This window comes from Oncorhynchus gorbuscha, linkage group LG07 (genome assembly GCF_021184085.1).
Source record: "Oncorhynchus gorbuscha isolate QuinsamMale2020 ecotype Even-year linkage group LG07, OgorEven_v1.0, whole genome shotgun sequence".
Taxonomy (NCBI): domain Eukaryota; kingdom Metazoa; phylum Chordata; class Actinopteri; order Salmoniformes; family Salmonidae; genus Oncorhynchus; species Oncorhynchus gorbuscha.
The window spans coordinates 41,676,180-41,698,046 of record NC_060179.1 but is presented as its reverse complement, the minus strand read 5'-3'; the positions used below and the strand labels follow the sequence as shown (position 1 = coordinate 41,698,046).

Genomic DNA, 21,867 nt, shown 5'->3' with positions numbered 1-21,867 from the left:
CATTTTCAGTTCTGTCCACAAATTGTATATAGGCTTGAAGTCAGGGTTTTGTGCCATTTTGCCACAACTTTGGAAGTATGCTTGGGGTCATTGTCCATTTGGAAGACACATTTGCGACCAAGCTTTAACTTCCTGACTGATGTCTTAAGATGTTGCTTCAATATTTCCAAATAATTTATCTTCCTCATGATGCCATCTGTTTTGTGATGTGCACCAGTCCCTCCTGCAGCAAAGCACCCCCACAACATGATGCTGCCACCCCCGTGCTTCACGGTTGGGATGGTGTTCTTCGGCTTGCAAGCCCCCCCTATTACCTCCAAACATAACGATGGTCATTATGGCCAAACAGTTCTATTTTTGTTTCATCAGACCAGAGGACATTTCTCCAAAAAGTACGATCTTTGTCCGCATGTGCAGTTGCAAACCGTAGTCTAGCTTTTTTATGGCGGTTTTGGAGCAGTGGCTTCTTCCTTGCTGAGCGGCCTTTCAGGTTATGTCGATATGGGACTCGATATAGGATATCTATATCTTCACAATGTCCTTTGCTGTTGTTCCGGGACTGATTTGCACTTCTCGCACTAAAGTACGTTCATCTCTAGGAGACAGAACGCGTCTCCTTCCTGAGAGGTATGACAGCTGCGTGGTCCCATGGTGTTTATACTTGCACACTATTGTTTGTACAGATGAACATGGTACCTTCAGGTGTTTAAAAATTGCTCCCAAGGATGAACCAGACTTGTGGAGATCTACACATTTTTTTCTGAGGTCTTGGCTGATTTCTTTTGATTTTCCCATGATGTCAAAAGCAAAGAGACACTGAGTTTGAAGGTAGGCCTTGAAATACATCCACAGGTACACCTAAAATTTACTCAAATGATGTCAATATCAGATGATTTATCTTCAAAATATTCTTATATGAGCGAAATAGACAAGAGGTCCCAAATGGTCAAGACTGTCTATAGCCTATTCTTATTGCCAAATCTGTTTTCCATATCAGCCACTGCACATGCTTCTTCAACTATTTTGTTCAACATTTATTTAGAGGCCTATGAGCTAGGGTCTCTAAATAAATGAGCCCTAGGACCATACCCAAGGACTACCTGACATGATGACTCCTTGCTGTCCCCAGTCCACCTGGCCGTGCTGCTGCTCCACTTTCAACTGTTCTGCCTTATTATTATTAGACCATGCTGGTCATTTATGAACATTTTAACATCTTGGCCATGTTCTGTTATAATCTCCACCCAGCACAGCCAGAAGAGGACTGGCCACCCCACATAGCCTGGTTCCTCTCTAGGTTTCTTCCTAGGTTTTGGCCTTTCTAGGGAGTTTTTCCTAGCCACCGTGCTTCTACACCTGAATTGCTTGCTGTTTGGGGTTTTAAGCTGGGTTTCTGTACAGCACTTTGAGATATCAGCTGATGTACGAAGGGCTATATAAATAAATTTGATTTGATTTGATTTGGTTTAGGGTGAGCCTTATCTAGTTATAAAACACAAATGGGAGTTCCAAAATATGTCCGCAAGATACCAGTACCCAAAATTATAGTCTGAATTGCAATGCCTACAAGTTGAAGGCCTATTTTTTTTTGAATAGGCCTAAATGAAACCTTGAATTATTAAAGGAATAGGCTAAAAGAACTTTGGAGAATGTAGAATACACATTGATTTCAATAAACAAATGGGTAAGACTGTTCTATTCTCTTTGATTTAATTTCTATTGCAACTCAGACTAATGACTGAATTGATGACATACTGACGGAACAAACTGAATGGAGGATGAATTAAATATTCAAATATTCAAATAAATGACAAGTTGTATGCATCATGCATGCTCTGCACTTCATTTGGCTAGTAGGCAAATAGGTCTACATTAGAGTATAATGACTATGACTGCATGCCTGCAGAATCGCATCTTCTGAGGCTGAAGTGTGCTTTTCCGAAAGCGCATGGTGCTGCATAGAGATCACAAGCTCTTCAACTCGGCAGCAGTGTCGTGGTGGAGGGAACAGCCTTTACGGAGACTACCTAAGACCACTACAACAGAGTTATTGTAAAGTGTGGTTATACGCTTATGCCAGACAGCCTACTTTTAACATCTCCCTTGTTAATTTCAAAGTCTATATGTTAATTACCCGATTCATATAAATCATGTCAAAATAATTGTTACATTCATATTAACCCCTCCTACAGAATATGCTTTGGCAAGATTTTGAGTGATGAAATAAATATCTAAACATTCTATAAAAAATATTTTGAGTGGCAAAGACTCCAGTGGTCATACATACAGTGGGGCAAAAAAAGTATTTAGTCAGCCACCAATTGTGCAAGTTCTTCCACTTAAAAAGATGAGAGGCCTGTAATTTTCATCATAGGTACACTTCAACTATGACAGACAAAATTAGAAGAAGAAATCCAGAAAATAACATTGTAGGATTTTTTATTAATTTATTTGCAAATTATGGTGGAAAATAAGTATTTGGACACCTACAAACAAGCAAGATTTCTGGCTCTCACAGACCTGTACTTCTTCTTTAAGAGGCTCCTCTGTCCTCCACTCGTTACCTGTATTAATGGCACCTGTTTGAACTTGTTATCAGTATAAAAGACACCTGTCCACAACCTCAAACAGTCACACTTCAAACTCCACTATGGCCAAGACCGAAGAGCTGTCAAACGACACCAGAAACAAAATTGTAGACCTGCACCAGGCTGGGAAGACTGAATCTGCAATAGGTAAGCAGCTTGGTTTGAAGAAATCAACTGTGGGAGTAATCATTAGGAAATGGAAGACATACAAGACCACTGATAATCTCCCTCGATCTGGGGCTCCACGCAAGATCTCACCCCGTGGGGTCAAAATGATCACAAGAACGGTGAGCAAAAATCCCAGAACCACACGGGGGGACCTAGTGAATGACCTGCAGAGAGCTGGGGCCAAAGTAACAAAGCCTACCATCAGTAACACACTACGCCGCCAGGGACTCAAATCCTGCAGTGCCAGACGTGTCCCCCTGCTTAAGCCAGTAAATGTCCAGGCCCGTCTGAAGTTTGCTAGAGAGCATTTGGATGATCCAGGAGAAGATTGGGAGAATGTCATATGGTCAGATGAAACAAAAATAGAACTTTTTGGTAAAAACTCAACTTGTCATGTTTGGAGGACAAAGAATGCTGAGTTGCATCCAAAGAACACCATACCTACTGTGAAGCATGTGTCATGTTTTGTCATATATTGTCTTGTCCTTGTGCTTTCCCTTCTGTTCGTTTCCCCCTGCTGGTCTTATTAGGTTCGTTCCCTTTTTCTATCCCTCTCTCTCCCCCTCCCTCTCTCTCTTCTCTCTATCGTTCCGTTCCTGCTCCCAGCTGTTCCTCATTCTCCTAACTCACTCATTTAGTCTTTTCACACCTGTCCCCTATTTTGCCCTCTGATTAGAGTCCCTATTTCTCCCCTTGTTTTCCGCTTCTGTCCTTGTCGGATCCTTGTATGATGTTCGCTGTGCTGTGTCCTTGTCTCGCCCTGTCGTGTCTTGTCTCCTTCAGATGCTGCGTGTGAGCAGGTGTCTTAGTCTGCTACGGTCGGTGCCTTCCCGAAGCTACCTGCAGTCAATGGTCGAGTCTCCAGTCTGTCCTCGTTACTACGAGTGGATTTAAGTTTTTTCCTGTTTTGTTTTCTTCTTGAGTTTTCCAGGATTATTACTTTTGCCATATACTGGAATAAAGACTCTGTTTTCGCTAAGTCGCTTTTGGGTCCTCATTCACCTGCATAACAGCATGGGGGTGGAAACATCATGCTTTGGGGCTGTTTTTCTGCAAAGGGACCAGGACGACTGATCCATGTAAAGGAAAGAATGAATGGGGCCATGTATCGTGAGATTTTGAGTGAAAACCTCCTTCCATCAGCATGGGCATTGAAGTTGAAACGTGGCTGGGTCTTTCAGCATGACAATGATCCCAAACACACCGCCCGGGCTATGAAGGAGTGGCTTCGTAAGAAGCATTTCAAGGTCCTGGAGTGGCCTAGCCAGTCTCCAGATCTCAACCCCATAGAAAATCTTTGCAGGGAGTTGAAAGTCCGTGTTGCCCAGCAACAGCCCCAAAACATCACTGATCTAGAGGAGATCTGCATGGAGGAATGGGCCAAAATACCAACAACAGTGTGTGAAAACCTTGTGAAGACTTACAGAAAACGTTTGACCTCTGTCATTGCCAACAAAGGGTATATAACAAAGTATTGAGATAAACTTTTGTTATTGACCAAATACTTATTTTCCACCATAATTTGCAAATAAATAAATTAAAAATCCTACAATGTGATTTTCGGGATTTTTTTTTCTAATTTTGTCTGTCATAGTTGAAGTGTACCTATGATGAAAATTACTCTCTCATCTTTTTAAGTGGGAGAACTTGCACAATTGGTGGCTGACTAAATACTTTTTTGCCCCACTGTATATCATGACCCTACATTTGCAGCCTAACATATTTAACCTTCCTCCTAGAAAACAGCATAATGTAGGACTTGGCCACACACATCCTAAACCCCCATGTTAGAGACCAATCGTCCACAACTCCCACAGTATCTAGCATCTTCCTCCTCACATATTTCACATTCCCACCTCTCTTCCATACAGCCCCATCATCAGCATACAATGCCACATCCATTCCCGGTCCCACCTCCTTAAATACGTAATATATCATCAAGGTCAACAGCACAGGAGTAACGACACTTCGCTGAGGAGTACCACTGTCCACTTCAAACAGCATAGACAATTCTGACCCCACCCTCACCTGTATGACTCTATCGAACAAGTCCATGATCCAGTTATACAGACGTCCCCCAATGCACTCGTTGATCAACAACCCTTCCCTCCACATGGTATCGTAAGCTGTCTCAATGTCAAAATACACAACACTCCTCTTTTATTGTCAGGGCCTTGGCTATCTCTGTACTAACTGTCACCAGGGCATCCATGGCTTCTTCTTCTTCTTCTTCGGGATTTAGTTGGTGGATAACATCCAACTTTTAGGTGGATACACCGCTACCTACTGTACTGGTGTGTGAGGCCGTTCACGGCCTACCTACATAAAATTATTGATAAGGTAATACAAAATTGGGGAAAAGGAAAATAAAATGTCCCTGCCTACTGTTAGACCTTTATAAAAAATATATATATTAAAAAAACACCACCCCATTCCACTATTTAACCCTATCCAATCCTACTCCAGACCAATGGCTCTGGGAGGACAGAACACTACCACGCAACACCCACTGCAACTGTTCTGCAGTAAATCCTCCCAATCCCAAGTACTTCTCAGCCGCTGCCACCACAACCTCTATTTTCTGTGATATCCAATCAATTTCTGCAGTACAACTCACAACCATGGCTATAAATGCTAAAAAGCCCACCTTACTGAAGCACATACTCTTCCCATCACGCTCTCTTGGTTTCTGCCTACTCACAGGAATCCTCTCAGTATCCCTCAACCTGTAACCATCTTCCTCTACCACTCACTTCATTGCTTCGGCATATGACACGTTCTGTACTACTCTAACACTGACACCATAATTTGCAAATAAATTCATAAAAAATCCTACTATGGGATTTTCTGGATTTCCTTTTCTCATTTCGTCTGGCATAGTTGAAGTGTACCTATGATGACAATTACAGGCCAGGTTTCTCTTTGCATCATTCTCTCGCCTATGTTGGTAATTTGCTGATATTCTTTAAAACATCACTGGCTCCTGTAGTAAGGAAACACATTGGAAAATCATATAATAAGATGACACAATAAATAATTTGGCAACAATTATTGAAGTTCATATTGAAGTTAATATCTTCACAGAATGAACTCACATGGATCTGTGTCCCTTGCTGCGGATGCTCAGTGCAAGCTTTTTCAGGAGATTGTTGTACAAGCAAGCACCTGGATCTTCCTCCGGAGTGACATTAGACCTGTGACAGTTTTTGATTCTATTATAGTTGTTGTTAGTGACTGAATTTGCTCTCAGTTTCTTCAATTTATCAAGTTCTGAACTGTAGCAATTATAGTCATTTCAAACTCTATGGTCAATTTGACTTACATGCTCTTTTTCTCCTTCTGGTTGAGCAGGAAGTTGACAAAATTCTTCTGAACCATTGAGTCCATGATTTTGCTCATGTCACTGGCAATGGTTGACTCAGCATATCTTCTCCCCAAACCCTGTCCATTTTCTGTGAGACTGACAACCAGACATAAACACAAACATGAGAGAGGAATGGAGATATTAGATAATGCAGGGGACACCACATCAACATCAAATGTGCAGACATCTCAAATGTAGGATCTTACCTGTTCTCTCCAGACTGGTCCGAGGCCTGAGCATGCAGCATTCCAGCTATGCAGAGGAGCACCAATACGAACAATGCTACCGCCATGGTGACAAAACTAAACAAGGTAGAGGAAAGAATAGAAGAGGGGCATAGAAAGTCAGGAAGAGAAAAAAACACATCTGGAATTGAGGAAAATGTATTACACTTACAATGCAGAATATACCTTTTTTTGTTGTTGATTAACTTCTAAATAACTGCTATTTATTAAAGTAAACATGTATTACACATACAGTAAGCTAGACACCAGCATTTAGGTATAAAGTAGAAATTGATCGTTTGAACAGGAGGGTATATTTTGGAAAATATCTTACCTTGAGAATGGAGATTCTTCACTGAGAAATGCAAGCTTTTTGTGAGTTGCTACAAGACATTTGTCCTTTTATACAGTTTCTCAGAGGTGATTTGTGTCGTGACCAGAATAACACCTGGGTCACAAAGTGCTATACAGAAACCCAGCCTAAAACCACCAAACATGTAGAAGTATGGTGGCTCGGAAAAACTTCCTAGAAAGGCAGGAACCTAGGATGAAAACTAGAGAGGAACCAGGCTCTGAGGGGTGGCCAGTCCACTCCTGGCTGTGCCGGGTGGAGATTATAAGAGTACATTGTTATTAAGGCCAGATTGTTCTTCAATATGTTTGAAAGTTCATAGATGACCAGCAGGGTCAAATAATAATCACAATGGTTGTAGAGGGTGCAACAGGTTAGTACCTCAGGAGTAAATGTCAGTTGGCTTTTCACAGCCAAGCATTCAAAGGTCGAGACAGGAGGTGTGGCAGAGCGAGCGAGAGAGAGAGTCAAAAACAGCAGGCACGGGACAACGTAGCACGCCCGGTGAACAGGTCAGGATTCCATAGCCGCAGGTAGAACAGTTGAAACTGGAGCAGCAGCACAACCAGGTGGACTGGGGACAGCCAGGCCATATAGTCCTGAGGCATGGTCCTAGGGCTCAGGTCCTAAGGCAAGGGAGGAAACGAGGGAGAAAGAGAGAATAAGAGGGAGCATACTTAAATTCCCACAGGACACGAAATAAGACAGGAAAATTACACCAGATAAAACAGACTGACCCTAGCCCCCCAGCACATAGACTTGCAGCATAGATACTGGAGGCTGAGACAGGTGGAGTGTCTGTGGACATTCTGGCCCCATCCAACGATACTCCCGCACAGGGCCAACCAGGCAGGATATAACCCCACCCACTTTGCCAAAGCACAGCCCCACACAGGATATCAACTTACTACCCTGAGACAAGGCTGAGTATATCCCAGGAAGATCTCCTCCACAGCATGAGCCCGAGGGGGCGCAAAACCTTACAGGAAGATCACGTCAGTGATTCAACCCACTCAAGGCATGGAAGATCACCAGTAAGCTAGTGACTCAGCCCCCGTAATAGAAGAGATGAGTCTTCAGTAAAGACTTAATGACCGAGACTGAGTCTGCGTCTCTCACGTGGATAGGCAGTAAGTTCTATAGGAGAAAGCCCTGCCTCCAGCTGTTTGCTTAGACATTTTAGGGACAATAAGGAGGCCTGCGTCTTGTGACCATAGCGTACGTGTAGGTATGTACAGCATAACCAAATCGGAGAGATAGGTAGGAGCAAGCCCATGTAATGCTTTGTAGGTCAGCAGTAAAACCTTGAAATTAGCATTAGCCTTAACAGGAAGCCAGTGTAGAGAGTCTAGCACTAATATGATCAAATTTTGGTGTTCTAGTCAAGATTCTAGCAGCCGTATTTAGCTCTAACTGAATTTCATTTAGTGCTTTATCTGGGTATCCGGAGAGTGGAGCACTGCAGTAGTCTAATCTAGAAGTGACAAAAGCATGGATTAGTTTTTCTGCATTATTTTTTGACAAAACGTTTCTGATTTTTTCGATGTTACGAAGATGGAAAAAAGCTGTCTTTGAAATATTATTGATATGTTTGTCAAAAGAGAGATCAGGGTCCAGAGTAACGCTGAGGTCCTTCACAGTTTTATTTGAGACGACTGTACAACCATCAAGATTAATTGTGTTTCCAATCTCTCCAAAAGAATGTGGTGATCGATGGTGTCAAAAGCAGCACTAAGGTGTAGGAGCATGAGGACAGATGCAGAGCCTTGGTCTGACGCCATTAAAAGGTAATTTACCACTTTCACAAGTGCAGTCTCAGTGCTATGATGGGGTCTAAAAACCAGACTGAAGCGCTTCGTATACATTCTTTGTCTTCGGAAAGGCAGTGAGTTGCTGCGCAACAGCTTTTCAAACATTTTGGAGAGGAATGGGAGATTCGATATAGGTCGATAATTAGCTTTTTCAAGAGGCTTTATTACTGCCACTTTTAGTGAGTTTGGTACATATTCGGAGGATAGGGAGCGATTTATTATGTTCAACATTGCAGGGGCAAGGACAGGAAGTAGCTCTTTCAGTAGTTTAGTTAGGATAGGGTCCAGTATGCAGTTTGAAGGATTAGAGGCCATGACCAGGATAAAAAAAAACTTGAGTGGCTCCATTGATCCTAGGTCCTGGCAATCCTGTGCAGACTCAGGACAACTGAGCTTTGGATCTTTTTGTCACTGCTGAAATGAAAGCCATCCTCTATGGGGGAATGCTGCTTTTTAGTTAGCTTTGCGTCAGTATCAAAGATACATTTAGGATTTTTCTTATTCTCCTCAATGAGGTTGGAAAAATGGATGATCGAGCAGCAGTGAGGGCTCTTCGATATTGCACAGTACTGTCTTTCCAAGCTAGTCAGAAGACTTACAATTTGTTGGAGCGCCATTTACATTCCAATTTTCTGGAAGCTTGCATCAGGGCTCGGGTATTTTGTGTATACCATGGAGCTAATTTCTTGTGACAAATATTTTTCCTTTTTAGGGGTGCGACTGCATCTAGGGTATTACTCTAGGTTAAATGTAGATCCTAAATTAGGTGGTTAACCAATTTTTTTGTACTCTGACGTCTTTGGGTAGGTGGAGGGAGTTTGGAAGGGCATCTAGGAATCATTTTGTTGTCCAATAATTAATAGCACAGCTTTTGATGATCCTTGGTTGGGGTCTGAGCAGATTATTTGTTGCGATTGCAAATGTAATAAAATAGTGGTCTGATAGTCCAGGATTATAATATATATTTTTTTAAATCCACAATATTTTTTCCAGGGGACAAGGCTTGATCCAGGGTATGACTGTGACAATGAGCAGGTCTGGAGACATGTTGGACAGAGCCCACTTAGTCGATGATGGCTCCGAAAGCCTTTTGGTGTGGGTCTGTGGACTTTCCCATGTGAATATTATCTGCCATGACACAAGGTCCGATAGGAATTCAGGGAACTCAGTGAGGAATGCTATATGTGGCCCAGGAGGCCTGTAAAACAGTAGCTATAAATCGTGATTGAGTAGGCTGCATAGATTTCATGACTAAACGCAGTCATTTATTTTTTAGTAAATTTAGATTTGCCGTCGGAATTGTTAGCAACACCTCCACCTTTGCAGGATGCGCAGGGGATATGGTCACCAGTGTAACCAGGAAGAGAGGCCTCATTTAACACAGTACATTTATCAGGGTTGTTTCAGTCAGGCCAATCACATCAAGATTATGATCAGTGATTAGTTCATTGACTATGACTGCCTTGGAAGTGAGGGATCTAACATTAAGTAGCCCTATTTTGAAATGTGAGATATCAGAATCTCTTTCAATAATGACAGGAGTGGATGAGGTCTTTATTCCAATGAGATTGTCAAGGCGAACACCGCCATATTTTGTTTTTCCAAACCTAGATCAAGGCACAGTCACGATCTCAATGGGGAAAGCTGAGCTAACTACACTGACTGTGCTAGTGGCAGACTCCACTAAGCTGGCAGGCTGGCAAACAGCCTGCTGCCTGGCCTGCACCCTATCTCATTGTGGAGCTAGAGGATTTAGAGCCCTGTCTATGTTGATAGATAAGATGAGAGCGCCCCTCCAGCTAGGATGGTGTCTGTCACTCCTCAGCAGGCCAGGCTTGGTCCTGTTTGTGAGTGAGTCCCCGAAAGAGGGCCAATTATCTACAAATTATATCTTTTGGGTAGGGCAGAAAACAGTTTTCAACCAGCGATTGAGTTGTGAGACTTTGCGGTAGAGCTCATCACTCCCCCTAACTGGGAGGGGGCCAGAGACAATTACTCAATGCCGACACATCTTTCTAGCTAATTTACACACTGGAAGCTATGTTGCGCTTGGTGACCTCTGGTTGTTTCATCCTAACATCGTTGGTGCCAACGTGGATAACAATATCCCTATACTCTCTATGCTCGCCAGTTTTAGCCTTAGCCAGCACCCTCTTCAGATGAGCCTTTACCTCGGTAGCCCTGCCCCCTGGTAAACAGTGTATGATCGCTGGATGCTTATTGTTAAGTCTAATATTGTTGCTAAAGGTGTGACAAGGTTAAGCCCACCTCACAGAGAACGCAAAAAATACAAAACATTCCCCATTCATCTCTACCTTGCCCTCTGAATATAATTTTAAATAGGTTTCATTGTGAAGCATAAACGTACATGTATACAATTGCATCAGACGGAACACAAACTGCTTTTTGCAGGCCAAATGTCAACTGAGCCTTCATCTTCTCCACTATTAAAAGTTTTTAAAAAACATGGAAATATTTACGAGTACAAGATTAAGAAGCACATGTGTGAGAAATTGGTAATTGAAGAGAATCACCTGACCCACCTGACATGTAAGAACATGTTTGCTACAGTTACAGAGGCAAATAAGTTTCAAAACATAGGTCTATCTATATATACTGAACAAAAACATAAATGCAACATGTAGGCTCTGATCAGGCCCTACACCCAAACAAGGGCACTGCGTTCATCCACCTCTGGCCTGCTCGCCTCCCTACCACTGAGGAAGTACAGTTCCCGCTCAGCCCAGTCAAAACTGTTCGCTGCTCTGGCCCCCAAATGGTGGAACAAACTCCCTCACGACGCCAGGACAGCGGAGTCAATCACCACCTTCCGGAGACACCTGAAACCCCACCTCTTTAAGGAATACCTAGGATAGGTTAAGTAATCCTTCTCACCCCCCCCCCCTTTAAGATTTAGATGCACTATTGTAAAGTGACTGTCCCACTGGATGTCATAAGGTGAATGCACCAATTTGTAAGTCGCTCTGGATAAGAGTGTCTGCTATATGACTTAAATGTAAATGTAAATGTAAAGTGTTGGTCCCATATTTTATGAGCTGTAATGAAAGATCCCAGAAATGTTCAATATGCACAAAAAAGGTATTTCTCTCAAATTTTGTGCACAAATTTGTTTACGTGGGAATTTATCATTTGCCAAAATAATCCATCTACCTGACTGGTGTGGCCTAATCATTACACATATGCGTGTACTGGGGACTATAAAAGGCCACTCTAAAATATGCAGTTTTGTCACACAACACAATGCCACACATGTGTCAAGTTTTGAGGGAGCAAGCAATTGGCATGCTGACTGCAGGAATGTCCACCAGAGCTGTTACCAAGAATTTAATGATAATTTAGATTTAGACCCGATAAGCCACCTCCAACGTAGTTTTAGAGAATTTGGCTGTACATCCAACTGGCCTCACAACTGCAAACCATGTGTAACCACGCCAACCCAGGACCTCCACATCCAGCTTATGGTTTATTCACCTGCGGGATTGTCTGAGAGGGTGCTGAGGAGAATTTATATCTGTAATAAACCATTTTTGTGGGTAAAACTCATTCTGATTGGCTGGGTCTATGCCCTCCCAGGCCCATCATGGCTGGGCCCCTGCCCAGTCATGTGAAATCCATAGATTAGGGCCTAATTAATCATTTCAATTGACTGGTTTCCTTATATGAACTGTAACTCCTCAAACTCTTGGAAATTGTTGCATGTTGCTGTTATACTATTTTGTTCAGTATATTGGGGAGGACGGGCTCAGTGGAATTATATCAAATACCTCAAACACATACATGGTTTCCATGTGTTTGATTCAATTCCATTTGCTCTGTTCCAGCCATTACTATGAGCCGTCCTCCCCTCAGCAGCCTCCTGTGATATGGACCCTATTTGACAAAGGTCAATAAACTATAATATGTTTACAGTGGGAAGTAAAAACGCTGTGGGCCAAACCTATTTCCAGCTCATCGATGTCATCTACTGATGCTTTTCTTCAACTTTATTCTTCCCAAAACACGAAAACATGACCATTAACCGTAACTACGCATGCGCCATCTTGGGCGCTTTAAACAAGTATGCAAGAGTGGAACATGAACATACTAGGTGAGTTTGAGAAATATTACGAAAATGAGGGATAACACAAAATACCATGCTCGGTGAAACTATATGCTAACTTATTATAACTTATTTTCAGTAGGTTGTTACGTACTTCCTCCAAGTCCCTTTCGCATGCAGCGAGTCAGTGGCAGTGCAGTGAAATACTGTTCGCTATGATTTTCATCAATGGCAATGCGTGATGGACTAAAATGGAGGAAGTATCGAAGTGCTAGCTAACACTTGCTAGAAGCACGAACCACTATAGCCAACTGCTACCCACGTTCACCCTTGTATTTTTCAGTAAAAATGGCTAGCTACCAAACCCTTCGGCAAGACCATGAGGGTGTGCAAGCCATATTTGTTACCCAATTTTAAAATAATATACCCTACGTAACAAGCTAGCTAGTTAGCTAGCTAGCTACCTAACGTTAGCTACAAACGTTAGACGCTAACTAGATGCTGGGAGACTCAGTGTTCGTTAACTAGCTAGCTAACTTGTTTGTCCTGTACAGTTAGCTTGCTAGCTGAAATGTTGTATAGTTTTAGATAGTTAGCTGGTGAAAGGGTGACCAGCAGTCAGGCGCAGTGCAGTATTTAATGTGTCAGTCAGTTGTAACTAGTGAGGTTGCCAGTCATTGAGCAACATTGTGCCTAGCTAGCTTGCTAGACAGCACATTTGATTTAGACCCGATAGCAGTCAATGAATGTTGGTTGCAATACTGATTATAACTTATTTCTATTACAGGAGGAAGACTGATCCAGGCTCAATGAAACAGGAAATAGGCATCAATGACACTTGACTGCTTTGCAGAATAAGCAGTTATTCTGTAATGCTAGTTCAATAACAACTGAGTTGTATTCGCCATGACTATGAGATCCACTTTGTTTGCTAATGCAGGATTTAAGCTGGACACTGAGAGAATTGACTTTGACAAATCACAAGTTGGAAATGCAAATGTTGTGAACTCTATAACAATCAAGAGAGAAACCTGTGACTTTGTCATAGATGTCCATGACGTACACGGGGACATCCACAACACTGGAGGGGAGAACCTCAGCAAAACTAAGATCATAGACCAGAAATACATAATTCGGGCCCCAGTGGTGGCTGCACAAAATAAAGCAGGAGGGGCACTAGTTCAAGGTGACAATTGGGAAAGCACAGGGGTGCCGTCATCCTCTGTCAGACAAATGGGGGGTGAGGGAATCCCAATGAAAGGTAAAAACTTTCTGAGTGATGGTATGGATAATAAAGAGTTGGTTTCAAACAATAACTCCAAGGATGCTGGTACTGATGATAGCACCAGAGGGGTCTCCCCTGGAGGAGTTGTCAACACTGCATCCATTGAGTTCAGCACAGAGGGCAAGTGGAGGAACATCAGAAAAAACCCTGCTAACCCCCACACACAGGCCACCTGCCTCCGGCAGATTCTCCTCCTTCAGCTGGACTTGATTGAACAACAGCAACAACAGCTGCAGTCCAAGGACAAGGAGATAGATGAGCTGAAAGCAGACAAGGAGACGGTATGCACAGTATATTAAAGTGTCTAATTGTTTGTAGATGACAGTAACGCTGTCATTTGTTTAGAACCAAATCATTTAAAGAAACATGTCTGCATACATAGTTGCTGGCGCGTATTGAGCGCATGGAGCGTCGCTTGCAGCTGACGAGGAAGGACCCACGTGATAAGCGCCTATTTCAGCCACTAGAGCCCTGGACCCCAGATAAAGAGGACCTGTGGGATCTAGAAGTGTGTGACAGCCCACAGACTCCCACCCCCAGGACAATCCCCTTCAGTCGAGGCGGCAAAGGCCTCAAGAGGTAACAGACCCCAAATACTACTCTGCATTCACTTATCCTCAGTCAAACTATCTTCTACTCACTAATACATCTGCTCTGCTCATGCAGGAAATTTTGCTTCCTGGACTCAAAAATCCAGAAGTCACGAGGAGGGAAAGGCTCTAAGTTCACCTCCCCTAAGTCAGAGTGTGGAGCTGGCTCACCATATCAGAGGGAGCTGCGCAGTAAAGAGACCCCAGAGAAGATGGGGTTTGGTCGGTCACTGGTGGAGAGGGATACTCTGTACCCGAGCAAAGAGGACCCGGAGCGCACCGATCAGATGGAGGAGCTCCCTTTCATGTCTACTACTGAGATGTACCTGTGTCGCTGGCATCAGCCGCCCCCCTCCCCCCAACGTGAGCCATCCCCATCCCCGAAGAAAGAGGAGGTTGTAGCCAGTGAGTAGTCCCACCACACATGCCAGTTGTTCCGGTCCAAGTGTTAAGTGGTGTAATATTGCCTCGCAATGAATAATAATGTAGAAATCCAAATAGTATTGCTATTAGTCCTGTCTTTTTTTACACGGTTCTGTTTTCCAGTTCCATCCTGGAAGGAAAACAGTATGGAGCCCTTGGATGAGGAGGCTGCCAGTGACATCCCAGAGGTGAGAGAGGAGAGCACACAGGCTTTACAATTTAAACTGAGAGTCAGAAATCAAGCCTGTAATACCACACAATATTCAACTCAGCATTTAACCCTGCAAATGGTCCTTAACCACATCAACCATGTGTTTGTGTTGTTTTACCAAGATGTTGGACGACAGTGTCTTTTTGAAGCGCCATGCAAAGCTGGAGTTGGATGAGAAGAGAAGAAAAAGGTACAAATGGGTTTTCTGACTTCCAAGTTACTCTCAATGCCTCATCATGGTCAGTCTCTAACCTCACTCACTACGGCTCCTTTTTTGTGTGTGTAATGCAATCTCAATTTACTATATTGAACCACTAACGTTTTCATCCATTCCTTGCTCTCTCATTATCTCTCTTTATCACTGAATCCTGTTTTTTGTAGATGGGACATTCAGCGTATCCGTGAGCAGCGCATGTTTCAGCGCCTCCAGCAGCGCATGAACAAGAAGAAGGGGATCCAGGAGAGTGAGCCAGAGGTCTCCTCATTTTACCCGGACACTGAGGATGGTATGACTGGTCACTTCATCTGCTTTCTAAACATGGAACCGTTGTTTTTTACAGAAACATAAAGTTGCTACGCCTTTAATACTGTCATTTACTTACTGAAGTTTTACGAGCAATGTTTTCATTGCATGCAGACACAGTCTTGATTTTTAGACTCCCTTTTCTTTCTTTTCTCCAGTCGAGTCCATAATCATCACCCCTTTCCTACCTGTGGTGGCCTTTGGCCGGCCATTGCCGAAGCTTACTCAACAGTAAGTTTTTTTTGTATTTTTGATTTCATCCACCAGTAGTCCTGTCAGTCTTTTTCAACTACAACGCTCATTGTAGGTTCAGTTCAACATGCAGGGAACAACCCTATCACACATCATGGCACCCCTTTTCAAGCACTTGGTCCAAACAAACACATCTATGCATTTTTTGTGTATCTTTCATTCAAAGGAGATAGTTTGTGTGATATACCATTCGTATGCAGAGATGTTATTTGTTTGTCTATTTGATATTTTATTCAGGTTTTGACATTTTCCTTTAGGTTCACTTGTTGGACTATATAAGCAGGCTTTTTTGTTAGGCTTGTCACTGGACATTTCTTTGTATAGTTGAGTTAGTGATTTACATACCTAACTTATCCCTTATGTCCACTAGCTTGAGTTCATCCAGTACTATGCGTAATTTATTTTTCAAGATGGTACCATGGTGCAGGTGGCGGGGCAGGGCGAGTTTCACAGAAAGACCTTTCATCAAAATGCAAGTATTTATTCTTCCCCCAAGTATGTCTTTAAAGTTTTAAGCAAACTGTGAATATTTTACACCCCAAGCACTCATAGGCAAGCATTTTGATGCCTATTCCTTCCTCTGTTCTCAAAGAAGGGGGCATAGGCCTAATGATTTACAAAAGAGGGCAATAGGAATGCAAACTGGTGTCATTTCAAAAAACGTTAATGCTATTTTGAAGACATTGTAATTCAAGTAAGTTACCTATTGACCAGTGTTGAAAAAAGTACCCAATTGTCATACTTGAGTAAAAGTAAAGAGACCTTAACAGAAAATCACCCAAGTAAAAGTTAATGTTACCAAGTAAAATACTACTTGAGTAAAAGTCTACAATTATTTGCTTTTAAATATACTTAAGTATCAAAAGTAAAAGTATAAATGATTTCAAACTCCTTATATTAAGCAAACCAGATGGCATAATTTTCTTGTTTTTAATTTTGTTTTGTTTACATACAGCCAGGGGCACACTCCAACACTCAGACATCAATTGCAAATGAAGCATGTGTTTAGTGAGTCCACCAGATAAGCTGTAGGGATGACCAGGGATTTTCTTTTGATAAGTGTGTGAATTAGACCATTTTATTGTCCTGCTAAGAATTCAAAATGTAATGAGTACTTTTGGGTGTCAGGGAAAATGTATGGAGAAAAAGGTACATACTTTTATTTAGGAATGTAGTGAAGTTAAACATAAATAGTAAAGTAATGTACAGATACCCCCCCCAAAAAACGACTTAAGTAGTACTTTTAAAGAATTTTTACTTAATACCACTGCTATTGCCAGAGGATATTTATATACCGGGAGTTTTGCAAGTCCTTTAAAGAAAATGGAGAAAAAAAATACAACATCTCTATACAATACAATTTTCCTAAACACTTTTTTTTATACATTTATCCATTCCAACAGTCATTATTATTAACATGTCTGCATGTGTGCATATTGAGACAATGTTCTATACAATGAGTCTGAAAACAATTGAGACTCTCTTTATTTAACACGTGCTGTGCCAATTGAATGATAACCAAATGTGAAATGCTTTTTAGGTTATGGGGGTCGGATTTTCCCAGTAACCTTTCCCTGCTTCCTCCAGTCAACATTTGTATTTCTGAATTGTCTTCCTCTGTAGGAACTTTGACCTGCCTTGGCAGCGAAGCCGCTGCCGCATCGAGGTGCCCAAAAAAACACACGCCACATCGTACCTGTCGGAAGTGAGGTGGTATCTGCGTGTGTTAAGCAAAAGAGAGAGCCCTCTTCTCTCCCCAGAAAGGTTCTCTTTTCTTTTGTGGTATTAGGCTGTCACTGGCGTAGCATGCACTACTCTCAATAGTCTGTGGAAAAGTAAACCATTGTCCTCCGTGTTGTCACTTGCCAGCTGTCTTAGAGAAGGAGCTGTTGTACATTGGGAAAATGGCTACCAAATTTGTTAGCTATGGTACATTTGTTGCCCATGCTACTCAAAATTAAAGAAAAACTGTACCCCCCCCCCCCTCAGATAAGTCCCCCTACTAACAGCTAAGTGATTATAAGGTAAACCACAATAGTTACTTAATATGTCTCTACTGTAGCAATTTAGTAATAAGCACGTTCTGTGAAGCTTAATTGGGGAGCACATGTTCTAATGTTTTGGAATTTGGTGTAATGTACCTAGTCATCCTTAATTACTGCATCATCACTAAAATGTGTAGCTTTTGATCATTACTACATTATTACATAGTTGTCACCTGACTTAGTAACTTGGGGACTGTGATCTAAAGGGTAAGAAGAGAAGTGGCGTTTTATGATTTGACTGAATGGCAGTGCTTGAATTGTACAATATACAACTAACCCTGTGCGCTGGAAGCACCATTGGCGTTTACATGCTCTGGGTTTTGCTTTGATTGAAACTGTAAACAATTTTTCCTGTTTGTGTATTTACTGTGATAATATTTCCTTATGTGGACACCGCTTCAAGGGAAAGGTTTTATCATTGTGCACTAAAGTGTGGATATAAGGTGTTTGATCCTTTCTCGGCATGTATGTTTTTTTAAATTACAAATGCAGTAAATATTAGATTTTAAAAAGTCCTCCTTTGATGCTAAAATTATTGATATTCTGCATTGTCCATACTTTGCTTCATGAAAGCAAGTTTGTTTGACTGCTTCTTGGTAGACAACATTGGCTTTTAAATTAATTTGAGAACCTTTGATCTTCTACAGTATGCTTCTTTGTTTTGTTTTCATAATTTTATTATGCGAGTCTGCATGACAAATTTGGTCCAAACGATATCAACTGTTAACACGGTAGAGCTGTAAATGAAACGACATCCTTTCCACTTAGTGCAATTCAGAGAAGAGAAATAACATCTGTTTGAATTTCAAAAGCATGACAATTTGGCTGCTTTATTCAAAAAGCACTGCTTTGTACAGACAACTGCCTTGTCTCCAGCCCAATCTCTAACATGTGATACATTTGCTTGAGTTCTACATTTTTATGTATTTTTCCAGTACATCAGAATACGCTTAATTGCAGTAGATAACTGAGATATAGACATCAGTCCTATGGTGAAGTTTAGAAAACATGGGTTTTGTTGGCATTAGAGTTTAGCCTAATCAGCTAGAGCACTCAAACTTAATGCTAGGTATTTTCCTTCTTAAATTCAAGCTATATTTACACATCTTGGTAACTTCCAAAATAAAGGAAACACCAACATATAGTGTCTTAATAGGGCCTTTTGCCACCACAAGCCAGAACAGCTTCATTGCACCGTGGCATAGATTCTATATGGCTGCGTTTACACAGGCAGCTTAATTGTGATCTTTTTATTCTAGTTGGTCTTTTGACCAATCACATAAGTATTTTCACATCAGCTATTTTTCAGGGCTGATCTGATTGGTCAAAAGACCAGCTAGTGAAAAAAATATTACAATTGGACTGCATGTGCAAATGCAGCCCAACTGTCAGGAGCTCTATTGGAGGAATGAGATGGCATTCTTCCACGATAAATTCCCTCATTTGGTGTTTTGTTGATGGTGGTGGGAAACGCGGTCTCAGGCGCCGCAACAGAATATCCCATAAGTGTTCAATTGGGTTTACATCTGAGGACTTCAACGGCCATAGCATATGGTTTACATCATTTTCATGCTCATCAAAGCATTCAGTGACCACTTGTGCCCTGTGGATGGGGCATTGTCATTCTATGGGGATTTAGCCAGGGTAGCTAAAATAATGGCCTGCCCAGAATATGTATACATGACCCTAAGCATGATGGGATGTTAATTGCTTGATTAACTCAGGAACTACACCTGTGTGGGTGGGAGCACCTGCTTTCAATATACAGTACTTTGTATCCCTCATTTACTCGTGTTTCCATTATTTTGGTAGTTACCTGTAGCTCCTGGTGATGCGTTATCGCTTAAACATTTTACTTTTGGCATAATGGCCTCCAACGTTACAGACCACAAAATACAGAGTGGTTTTCAAATTATGTGAAATTAGTCTTCAGAAACAAATGTTGTAAATATGAAAAACATGGCTGTTTTATTTTTTTTTATTTAAACGTGTTGAGTACATTCAATATTATTGTTCTATGATAATGATTGTATGTTGACAATAATTGACAAGTTTGTTTTGGAATAAAACAAAAAACATCTAACAGTTAAGCCTAGTCTTCAGTTATTGATTTGTAGATTAACAAGCTCTGAAATTGATTGATAATGGAAATTAATAATGGAGCCATATCCGTCAGTGAAATGGAGTGCAAACACAATTTTTTTTAGAAAAACTCTTGAATTATACTATTGGGATACCAGAGTTTGAACAACATTGGCATATAAGCAATGAGAATGTAGAGCTTACCATGGGAACTTAGTGTATAATTACCACTGCTGGGTGGGGGGGGGGTAGTCTCTGGCTGACACTGTGTCGTTACATGGGTCGGGCAGGGTATGTAAATTAATGTTATCACATTTCTAGGTATTGAGGGAAGACAATTAGCTCCAGCATCTGTCAAATGTGAAAAATGTTTATTGAATAAAGGCAAAGTAGGACATTTCTTACAAATATAAACCACACCCTCGATCAACCTTTCGATAAATATTATGTTATCAGGAACTCGTGATGACTACACTTTATGGATAAAAGGCTATTTCAGCTCTATCTGGCACCATCGAGTAAGTGCCCCTTTTTTTGGACATTTGACATGGAGGAAAATTAACCAAATTGTACATACATTTTACCACACTTGAGTTTTTTAAAATCCATTCCGCAGTCCCATTAATAATTCTAAACCTAGGTTATACAAACTCCCACAAATATAATTATACAAAATAAATCAAAAGCAAGCAAGAAACCACAAACCGTAAAACCATTACGAAATCATGTTAATATCTGACAATGTGTAGTGAATGCTCTTAGGCACACCTATGAAAGGTAAGAATGTACGAATGTAGTGATGCTTGTACATCAAATATACAAAAGGTTTACTTTATTAGAATAGTCTAAACTCACTAACTTTGGGTTCCTTTAAATAATGTTCAATTTACCCATGAAGCAAAAATAACATGCCTTTGGGCGTATTCAAACTCAATTCATTAAAATATTCCCTTTAAAGGAGAATTATTTTTTTTAGAACAATTGTGTATGGATAATGATTCTGATCAGTCATTGATAAAAGATAACAATACCTGCAGACAAAAAGCCATATACCGTAATAATATGGACTTCTCACTGAAATCCTCCAGTGTTCATCTATCACGCTTCCACAAGGAAATCTATACTGAACAAAAATATAAAAGCAACATGCAACAATTTAATTGATTTGACTGATTTGCAGTTAATGAGGAAATCAAGTCAATTGAAATAAATTCATTAGACCCTAATCTATGGATTTCACATGCATATCTGTAATCCCAGTCATCTGTTGGTCACAGAGACCTTAAAAAATGGGCCTCGAACTCGTCATGGTATTTTTGTGCATTCAAATTGCCATCAATAAAATGCAACTGCGTTTTTGTCTGTAGCTTATGCCTGCCCCATAACCCCACCACGGGGCACTGTTCACAACGTTGACGTCAGCAAACCACTCACCCACACAACACCATACACGATTTGCAGTTGTGAGGCCGGTTGGACGTACTGCCAAATTCTCTAAAACAACGTTGTAGGCAGCTTAGGGTAGAGAAATTAACATTCAATTATCTGGCAACAGCTGTGGTGGACATTCCTAGAGTCAGCATGCCAATTGCATGCTACCTCAAATTTTGAGACATCTGTGGCATTGTATTGTGTGACAAAATTGCACATTTTAAAGTGGCTTTTTACTGTCCCTAGCACAAGGTGCACCTGTGTAATGATCATGCTGGTTTAATAAGCTTCTTGATATGCCACACCTGTCAGGTGGATAGATTATCTTTGCAACGGAGGAACACTAACAGGGATGTAAACAAATTTGTGCACAAAATTGAGAAATAAGTTTTTTGTGCGTATGGGAAATGTCCGGGATCTTTTATTTTAGCTCATGAAACGGGACCAACACTTTACAC

At 41.3% G+C, this 21,867-nt stretch overlaps 2 protein-coding genes across 2 annotated transcripts; one reads left to right on the top strand and one right to left on the bottom strand.

Moving 5' to 3' along the window:
* Positions 1–5,665: 5,665 nt before the first annotated feature.
* LOC124039869 (gastric inhibitory polypeptide-like) lies at positions 5,666–6,988 on the bottom strand. Its single transcript, XM_046356370.1, has 5 exons — positions 6,679–6,988; positions 6,327–6,422; positions 6,079–6,216; positions 5,852–5,950; positions 5,666–5,739 (listed from the first exon to the last, which is right to left on the bottom strand). The coding sequence occupies exons 2-5, from the start codon at positions 6,410–6,412 to the stop codon at positions 5,730–5,732; spliced, it is 333 nt and encodes a 110-aa protein (XP_046212326.1). The 5' UTR covers positions 6,413–6,422; positions 6,679–6,988; the 3' UTR covers positions 5,666–5,729.
* Positions 6,989–12,459: 5,471 nt separating this feature from the next.
* On the top strand, positions 12,460–19,981 carry LOC124039867 (male-specific lethal 1-like 1). The gene is given in 10 exon segments (XM_046356360.1): positions 12,460–12,615; positions 13,355–14,133; positions 14,235–14,431; positions 14,519–14,847; positions 14,989–15,053; positions 15,199–15,266; positions 15,458–15,582; positions 15,758–15,830; positions 17,475–17,520; positions 17,522–19,981. Coding segments are annotated over 9 exon segments (1,602 nt in total). The 5' UTR covers positions 12,460–12,615; positions 13,355–13,473; the 3' UTR covers positions 17,561–19,981.
* Positions 19,982–21,867: the final 1,886 nt, after the last annotated feature.

Coding starts and splice junctions, on each gene's coding strand:
- LOC124039869 (XM_046356370.1), bottom strand. CDS start 6,412: ATGGCGGTAGCATTGTTCGTATTGGTGCTCCTCTGCATAGCTGGAATG. Junction 6,217..6,326: donor GACCAGTCTGGAGAGAACAG/GTAAGATCCTAC, acceptor TCTGGTTGTCAG/TCTCACAGAAAATGGACAGG. Junction 5,951..6,078: donor CAGAAGGAGAAAAAGAGCAT/GTAAGTCAAATT, acceptor AAACTGTCACAG/GTCTAATGTCACTCCGGAGG.